Below are 9,425 nucleotides of genomic sequence, written 5' to 3'. Positions count from 1 at the left end.
TATATAACAGCTACTATAACATATATAACAGCTGCTATAACATATATAACAACTGCTATAACATATATAACAACTGCTATAACATATATAACAACTGCTATAACATATATGACAGCTGCTTTCAGTTAATTTCTTTTGCCGCCTTGATCAGTTGATCACCCTTGGTTGATGCAACCGTTTAAAGGTCAAGGCCAAGATTACCCATATAGATACTATTCTACCCAGTATCTATACTAGGTAGAATAGCACCCATATAGATACCGGTACAATTCTACCCATATACGTATAGATACCGGTACTATTCTACCCATATACGTATATACACTGGTAACTATTCTACCCATATACGTATATACACTGGTGCTATTCTACCCATATGAATACTGGTCGAAAGCATTGCTAAAACCTTCATATGCTCATCAGGACTTGATATAATCAGCTGGTTTTTATCATTTCTAATTCTTGTAGAGTCTGACCATCTTCAAGAAGACCTGGCAGAGCTGTCAGGAGAGATTTCACTTAAACAAAGAAGTGTGTTAATAAAAGGGTGACAATTCTGTAACTGGTATAGCCTTAAATTTTAGTATAAAAAAGTTCATGAAAGTGTCTCTCCAAATTTAAATATTCCATTTTGCACTATGAGCTATAATGATTCTCTTGCTCTGCAGGCTGAATTTTATTCTGCTATTTTAATTTCAGCAGAGATAAATCACAGTTGACCACTTCTGAAATAAAAGACGTGCTGTTGACACCCCCATCCTCGCCATCGCTGAGCAGGAGACGCCAGCCACTCCAGGACTCTGACAGTACTAATGTATTCATGAGGCTCACCAACACACAAACTGGCGGCACACAAAATAAAAAGGCGCAGAGCTTTGGCACCGTCAGCAGCTGTGACAAAGTAATGAGGCCCAAGTTTTCAAGTTTAACCCGTTGAACTACTTACGTAATTGTCTTCATGTGTTGACTAACAAATTATGAGCTGGATTTGCATGTATGTGAGTCTATACAGCCTAATACTAACTTACTGTGATACCTCCAACATCATTAAAATCATTCAAAAACAAATATTAACTGAGCATGGAAAAAACATTTCATAATCACGATGATGAACAGTCGCGTGTTTCTAGAGCATTGCTTACTGAGTACTGCTGCAAAAAGTCTCAGACTGAACAAACAGTTGCCCTAATGCCATTCCCCTAAAGATATACTATTCGGCTCACGTTGGACTAAATAGGAATATTGCATCTCTTAGAAATTAGAAACTCAGGCTAGAATTAGTGTTGTTAGTCTCAAATAGCAAGAATTAACAAAGAGTGCGCACCAAATCGCAGAGTGGTTTGTTATAACAGATGCGTTTCACTGCCTTGAAGGGGCCAACTCAATTTTGGCGTTATCAGCTCTTAGATAAAAGCCCAATGCGTAAACCTTTTGAATGGCCCTACAATACGTTTTCTGTAGTCTATGATTTTTACCATGCGACAATGTATTGTAAACAACCTCGCTACATCATGTGTCTGGTACACTTGTCTACACACAATCTATACACAATCTAGGCAACTAGTTGGGCAATTGACCTTATGACCTTGTGTATCTTGACTAGAGAGGTGATACTAGCCATGGCATCCTAGGAGTAACTTGTAACTAAGCAAGTGCTTACAAATGTTTGCTTTTCAAACAACACGAGTGATGAGCCAGATGAGCAAACAATAGGCATTCGTAGTCCATAGTAGTCCCATTGTATAACGACTTGGAGAGGTTTATTTATGACGATAATATTGAGTGATGCTGCTCCAAAGTACTCCTATTGTAGCGCGTTGCTTCATGAGCCTCTATTTTGATTGCTATGAGTTGGCAAATCGCTACTCTTCCAACTAGCCCCACTTTTTGCCTTTGGTGTTCTAGTAGCACACCAAACCACGGACTGCAGCACCTCTTCTTTACAAGAAAATAATAATTTTAGGAATCGTTATGATTTTAATGTTAGTTTTTCTAGGCTAAGCGATGCACTCTTTGATATATTAAAATGGCTAGAGAGCATTAAATTAGCATTAGACTAACTACACGATATGCAAGTAAAATAATTATATGTTGAAAGCATAATTTTTATTCCCCATAAGCCTTTAAAACGATTGACGTAAAAAATTTCACTAATAGAACATTGGGGTGAAGATATTTTCGAGTCATCTTTATACCTGCAGTAGATCATTTATAGGAGGTATGATTGGTTTCTGTCTAAGAGCTATGTATGTGTAACCTTATCAAATTGTAATAGCGATGTTGTTACTAGAAGCTCAGCAACATTGTTACTTAAATTTACATGTTTTCATTTGGGTGGGTCTCTTGCAGGTGACAAGCTCCAACCAGAGTCTCATATGTGTAAATAAGGCAGTTGGTCACACAAAGGCTGTACTATCTATATGTGCCGCCGACAATCTTTTGGTTTCTGGCAGTAAAGGTAAGTGTCAAGTTGACTCTAATCTAACGCACTAACATATTCTAATACCTCATAATTGACCTGCGTTTCCTTTTGTCTCGCAGACTTGACGTGCAAAGTGTGGAACATGTCAATTGGTTCAGAAGTTTTGTGTCTTGGTGACCACCCTAACTATGTCTCCAAAGTTCGATATTGCGAGGTCAACCGGCTTGTCTACACTGTCTCCAATTCATTTGTCAAAATGTGGGACATCCGAGCTGGAGCTAAATGTATAACAGTGCTCAGGTAAGCCTAGCTCGACTCATACTTGCTTTCAGATGCAATTACATTTATATGGCTACTTGTTACCTTCTCTACCACACATACAGTCAAACTGTCCAACATAAGATATTACAGTTAGTTCCTATCATAACGGTTAGTTCCTATCATAACAGTTAGTTCCTATCGTAATGGGTAGTTCCTATAATAACTGTTAGTTCCTATCGTAACGGTTAGTTCCTATCGTAAAGGTTAGTTCCTATCATAACGGTTAGTTCCAATCGTAACGGTTAGTTGCTATCGTAACGGTTAGTTCCTATTGTAACGGTTAGTTCCCATCGTAACGGTTAGTTCCTATCGTAACGGTTAGTTCCTATTCTTTCGGTTAGTTCCTATCAAAACGGTTAGTTCCTATCATAACCGTTAGTTCCTATCATAACGGTTAGTTCCTATCGTAACGGTTAGTTCCTATCCTTGCGGTTAGTTCTTATGATAACGGTTAGTTCCTATCCTTACGGTTAGTTCCTGTCAAAACGGTTAATTCCTATCCTTACGGTTAGTTCCTATCCTTACGGTTAGTGCCTATCATAACGGTTAGTTCCTATCGTTACGGTTAGTTCTTATCATAACGGTTAGTTCCTATCGTAATGGTTAGTTTCTATCATAACGGTTAGTTCTTATCCTTACGGTTAGTTCCTATCATAATGGGTAGTTCCTATAATAACTGTTAGTTCCAATCGTAACGGTTAGTTCCTATCGTAACGGTTAGTTCCTATCGTAACGGTTAGTTCCCATCGTAACGGTTAGTTCCTATCGTAACGGTTAGTTCCTATTCTTACGGTTAGTTCCTATCAAAACGGTTAGTTCCTATCATAACCGTTAGTTCCTATCATAACGGTTAGTTCCTATCGTAACGGTTAGTTCCTATCGTAACGGTTAGTTCCTATCCTTGCGGTTAGTTCTTATGATAACGGTTAGTTCCTATCCTTACGGTTAGTTTCTATCAAAACGGTTAATTCCTATCCTTACGGTTAGTTCCTATCCTTACGGTTAGTGCCTATCATAACGGTTAGTTCCTATCGTTACGGTTAGTTCCTATCATAACGTTTAGTTGCTATCGTAATGGTTAGTTCCTATCGTAACGGTTAGTTCTTATCGTAATGGTTAGTTCCTATCGTAACGGTTAGTTCTTATCCTTACGGTTAGTTCCTATCATAACGGTTAGTTCCTATAATAACTGTTAGTTTTCATCATAACGGTTAGTTCCTATCGTAATGGTTAGTTTCTATCATAACGGTTAGTTCTTATCCTTACGGTTAGTTCCTATCGTAATGGGTAGTTCCTATAATAACTGTTAGTTCCTATCGTAACGGTTAGTTCCCATCGTAAAGGTTAGTTCCAATCGTAACGGTTAGTTCCTATCGTAACGGTTAGTTCCTATCGTAACGGTTAGTTCCCATCGTAACGGTTAGTTCCTATCGTAACGGTTAGTTCCTATCGTAACGGTTAGTTCCTATTCTTACGGTTAGTTCCTATCAAAACGGTTAGTTTCTATCATAACGGTTAGTTCCTATCATAACCGTTAGTTCCTATCATAACGGTTAGTTCCTATTATAGTGAATACTGTGCCAACAGAGATGGACACAATGTGAGGTTTTATATCTTATGTTGCAGTTCCTCTGGTCTGGTGCATGACAGTATCCCTGTGGAGCCAGCGTCGAGCAGTCAGGCCATTCTCCAACAGGGAGAGCAGCAGATGTTTGATATCCAAGTCAGCAGAGATGGTCATAAACTATACACAACTACTGGAACCACCGTTCAGCTCTGGGACCTCAATACGTAAGTTGATGCGTTTTTTTCAGTTACGATCCCTAGAATAAAAATCTACATTTGTTAGTTTGTATGTTGTCCATAAATGTAATGTTGTTGCTAAGAATCCCTCTGATAATGATGGATTTAGTTTGGATGCCGGCTTGTCTTCAATTTCCTTGTAAATATTTGTGTATATTATAGTTTGAGAATTTTCCAGTTAAAAAAAATTGAAGATTACGAAAATTAGAGAATTTTGAGGCACACACTCTCATTGACAGCTATTTCTGTTAAAAGCACTTTAAAAATATTAGTAATAGTAACTGTAGTTACCAAGGTTAACATAATATTTTCTCATTAATTTTTAGTGTTGTTCATCACATAAAATTTGAGATGGAGTGAATGATCAATTTCAGTATATCAGTTTTTCCTGGTAATTACTCAATCCAATCGTGATCCCACTTGATGGCCTGGAGATCAGAGTCGTTATAAAATACGTCAGACCTAGTCATTGCTGCATTGTTGGGCCTATCTGGTTCAGTCTCACCAGATCAATCTGTCAGTACGAAAATATAAAAGTTTGATGATTTTCACCAAGGGGTGTTTGTATTAAATAATCATGATGGGCTTCTACACCCCTCTATACGACATTTTTATGTTACGATGCCAACACCGGAACAAATTTATTTCGTATGGCAAGGGTCTAATGCAAATGTAACAAGCAAAATTATAGATAGGTAAAATAATAAAAAATATGAAAAGGTTTTTATACCACATCCAAGGTGGGATACTTCTCGATATATCTACTAGCTAGTATATTGTACTTACTGTCATTAGAGGTGGGATACTTCTCGATATATCTACTAGCTAGTATATTGTACTTACTGTCATTAGAGGTGGGATACTTCTCGATATATCTACTAGCTAGTATATTGTACTTACTGTCATTAGAGGTGGGATACTTCTCGATATATCTACTAGCTAGTATATTGTACTTACTGTCATTAGAGGTGGGGTACTTCTCGATATATCTACTAGCTAGTATATTGTACTTACTGTCATTAGAGGTGGGATACTTCTCGATATATCTACTAGCTAGTATATTGTACTTACTGTCATTAGAGGTGGGATACTTCTCGATATATCTACTAGCTAGTATATTGTACTTACTGTCATTAGAGGTAGGATACTTCTCGATATATCTACTAGCTAGTATATTGTACTTACTGTCATTAGAGGTAGGATACTTCTCGATATATTTACTAGCTAGTATATTGTACTTACTGTCATTAGAGGTAGGATATTTTTCCATATATCTACTAGCTAGTATATAGTACTTACTGCCATTAGAAGTAGTGTACTTCTCCATATATCTACAAGCTAGTATATTGTACTTTCTGCCATTAGAGGTAGGATACTTATCCATATATCTACTAGCTAGTATATAGTACTTACTATTATTAGAGGTTGGTGTATGAATCTTAGAAAATCCACCACAGTTGTAACTCTCTTCTATAGGTGATTTATGTACACAACTATAACCTTCCATAGGTGGTTTATGTACACATCTATAACCATTCATCTATAGGTGGTTTATGTACACAGCTATAACCTTTCTTCTATCAGTGGTTTATGCGCACAACCGTAATCTTCTTTCTTTGTATAAGTCCAAGGGTCACTCCTAATGTGTATTTGATCTACCCTGTGTGGCATTTTGTAACTGACAGTTATTTTTCATTGGTTGTCCGCTTGCATGCACAACATCATTTAACCATATATATATTGTTAACAGCACTTACAACTAAATCTAGCAATTTAGCTTCTGCACCTTTTTGATGACTAATTGCTATATTCATTTAAACTGTCAAGGCTGGTGATCTGTAAAATATTGTACGCTTACAGGCTATCGGCAGTCGGAAAGGTTGCTAGCGGCCACCAAGCACCGATTATTTGCCTTAGTTTATACAACGACTCAAGAAGGAAAGAACAACTCTTAACTGGCTCCAAGGATCATCTAATTAAGGGATTTGATATTTCCAATGAACAAACTTCAAATTATCCAATTCAGGCCAAATTTACTATGGACCCTCCTCACTATGATGGTGTTCAATGTCTCGCGCATCGTCAGGACATCCTTTTTAGTGGTTCTCGGGATATGCGTATCAAAAAATGGAACCTCAGTGAACCCTCTTCTCAACCACAGGTAAAATTGGTGTTTTTACAATACTAGGTGTTGCTCTATTTAATAGCAAAATAAAGGTGATAGTTATTTCCGGTAATGGTCACCAATCAAGATCACCACTTTGTAATAAATATTTTTTATTAGAAGTAATATTTGAGATGGAGTGAATGATTGATATCAGTATATCGGTTTTCCTGGTAATCACTCAATCCAATTGTGATCCTACTTGATGGCCTAGAGATCAGAGTCAATATAAAATATGTCAGACCTAGTCATTGCTGCATTGTTGAGCCCATCTGGTTCAGTCTCACCAGATCAACCTGTCATACGCAAGACATTATGCTGTGTCTCTCACCAATATTTGCAAATGTCTTGTAGGTTTGTTACAATACAGAGACTCGTTTATGATTAAAAGTTTCATATTGCAGGATTGCATTGTTGACTCATTCAAAAGGGACAAGTTGATTTGCCAGTGTTTAATCTTTACCATCTTTAATGCAGTTCACGCCGCTCCTTTCCGCTTAAGTTGAATGTCAATTTCAAACAAACTCCTGGTTCCTCATTCCTCAACTTGCATTGTTTTCAGTCAGTTAATGGCGCCCATAAGGACTGGATCACCGACATGTGCATGCTACCAGATAATGACATATTGCTAAGCTGCTGTCGCTCTGGCACTGTGAAGATTCGGTCAAACGAGACTTGCCAGCAGCTAAATGAAGTGCGTGCTCATTCATTAGCCGTCAACTCTATGGCTACCAACCGCAGCAATCTCTTTACTGCCTCTAGGTAAAGTAGTATATAGTACTTACTGTCACTAGAGGTAGGTAATTGTTCAATATATCTACTAGCTAGTATATCGTACTTACTGCCATTAGAGGCAGGATACTTTTCAGTATATCTACTAGCTAGTAAATAGTACTTACCGTCACCAAAGGTAGGTAATTGTTCACTATATCTACTAGCTAGTATATAGTACTTACTGTCACCAGAGGTAGGTAACTGTTCACTATATCTACTAACTAGTATATAGTACTTACTGTCACCAGAGGTAGGTAATTGTTCAATATACAAATTATGTAAGCTTATTGTAAATTTAATGTTACGTCTGTCACCCATGTGTTCTAATGAGACACTTGGCCAATTAGCCAAATAGTATAGATTTACTGGCTTTTCCTTAAATCCAATTAATTCACTGATTACTGTATGCATTCGAGTATAATCACAAAATTTTTTACCCATTTTTAATGATAAATCATGAGTAAGCACAAGTAGTCGCATAGCGTCTTGCTGCCTGATTTACTGAGAACCGTTCGCTTAAGCAATACTAATGATTTTTGTACTGACTGTGTGACTACTTACCTAGTCGATCGGTGTGGCAATACAGATGCCTCAAAAGTGACGTTTTACAAATTGTATAGCGGTCAAATGATTGCGATGCTACTTTGTCAATTGGGAGCAAAACCGATTGATATTTTTAACGCGACTAGAACCCCTTAAGCATCCAACGTTGTTGATACGTCAAACAAAATCTTAAATAAATGCAATATATTGGGCTGACAGTTTCTTTTATAGTTATTCAATAGCATCATTGTGTGAATTGTGTAAATATGCCAATTGGAGAAGTTGATAACTTTGGTTGGTTGTACCAACATATCTTGTTCTTTGTCCAAGAACTTTTCATGCGCCACGATTTAGCATGTATAACAGACATGGTTCATGCTCTTTCAGTGATTGCACGATAAGGATCTGGTGGATGGACCCACATAAACTATACAGTTCATAGCCAAAGCACAGATTCATTCTCCATATTCTCATATTTTTTGTCTGTATTTATGTAGCTATTTTTGTTGATGAACAAAAATACATCAACTTATAATCTAAAATCGTCCAACTACAACTTGAACTCAGGCTGACGAATTGTATCAAACTGCAAGTAAAACTTAGGTCTTTAAAATATTTAATCTAACATATCCTGAAATTTTATGCAAGCAGTTCCAATTTACACCAGTGTTCATCACATATCTTTTACAGCAAGTAACAGCCTTTTTCATATATAAATACTTGTTGGTCATCGTTGTCGTTCCTGCGGTTGATGACTATGCAGGAAAATTATCTTATACATTCCTTTTTTAAATCAATGTTCAAATTGTTTGACCCATGTACTTTGCATGTGTCTATATTCCTAGGACACATCCGACTATAAACTCTTTCGTGTCAAAGATTATCATGATGTTACATCATATCCATCGATGCAATTATTCTTCTCTTCTCGTCGATATTTATTTTAACCTTTTAAACACTTTGTCTGTTTTAACTGGCCGTAGATTTTCGAAATGCGCATTTATTTTTGGTGCAATAGGCTTTATTGTATTCAATCTTGTTCGTTGAAATTATCTCAAAAATAAACTAACTTTAAGAGTAATGGAGCTGTCTTATGTATCAACACGAATCCTTTTACTTTGCTCTAATTTTGTAAGGTACCTACATATGTTTATCATAACAACATTGGCTCACAGCTAGTCTAATTTTATTAAAACTATACAATAACATCAATAGTTGAGTGTTTCATTGTTGAGCTGCATGCGTTTGCATCCTCGGTCCAATAAAAGCATGCATTTATAGATATGATAATTCACCTTAAGGAAGGAAACACATCAAAATGATACTTTTAAAGGCAAAGTAACAGTTCTGAAGGTAGCATTGCAAAGTAACAGTTCTGAAGGTAGTATTGCAAAGTAA

The 9,425-nt window shown here is 36.8% G+C and overlaps 1 protein-coding gene across 2 annotated transcripts; it reads left to right on the top strand.

The window, feature by feature from the left end:
• The first annotated feature begins 372 nt into the window (after positions 1-372).
• Positions 373-9,108, top strand: LOC137410092 (kinesin-like protein KIF21B). 2 transcript variants are annotated; one of them, XM_068095673.1, is made up of 7 exons: positions 373-901; positions 2,350-2,458; positions 2,542-2,722; positions 4,370-4,534; positions 6,407-6,707; positions 7,273-7,472; positions 8,415-9,108. In XM_068095673.1, exons 1-7 carry the CDS (start codon positions 821-823, stop codon positions 8,467-8,469), a joined length of 1,092 nt encoding a protein of 363 aa, XP_067951774.1. In that variant the 5' UTR covers positions 373-820; the 3' UTR covers positions 8,470-9,108. The 2 variants fall into 2 exon arrangements, with proteins under 2 accessions (XP_067951774.1, XP_067951775.1); XM_068095674.1 differs by lacking the exon at positions 373-901 and adding an exon at positions 934-998.
• The last annotated feature ends 317 nt before the right edge of the window (positions 9,109-9,425 follow it).

This window comes from Watersipora subatra, unplaced genomic scaffold (assembly GCF_963576615.1).
Source record: "Watersipora subatra unplaced genomic scaffold, tzWatSuba1.1 SCAFFOLD_194, whole genome shotgun sequence".
Classification (NCBI taxonomy): Eukaryota; Metazoa; Bryozoa; class Gymnolaemata; order Cheilostomatida; family Watersiporidae; genus Watersipora; species Watersipora subatra.
Note: the sequence above shows the minus strand (reverse complement) of the source record. Positions and strands in the feature narration are given on the sequence as shown.

Bases quoted from the DNA above. Each gene is read 5' to 3' on its own strand.
- LOC137410092 (XM_068095673.1), top strand. From the start codon at position 821: ATGAGGCTCACCAACACACAAACTGGCGGCACACAAAATAAAAAGGCG. The intron at 902-2,349 runs GTAATGAGGCCC...GGTCTCTTGCAG, and splicing joins CCGTCAGCAGCTGTGACAAA to GTGACAAGCTCCAACCAGAG. The intron at 6,708-7,272 runs GTAAAATTGGTG...CATTGTTTTCAG, and splicing joins AACCCTCTTCTCAACCACAG to TCAGTTAATGGCGCCCATAA.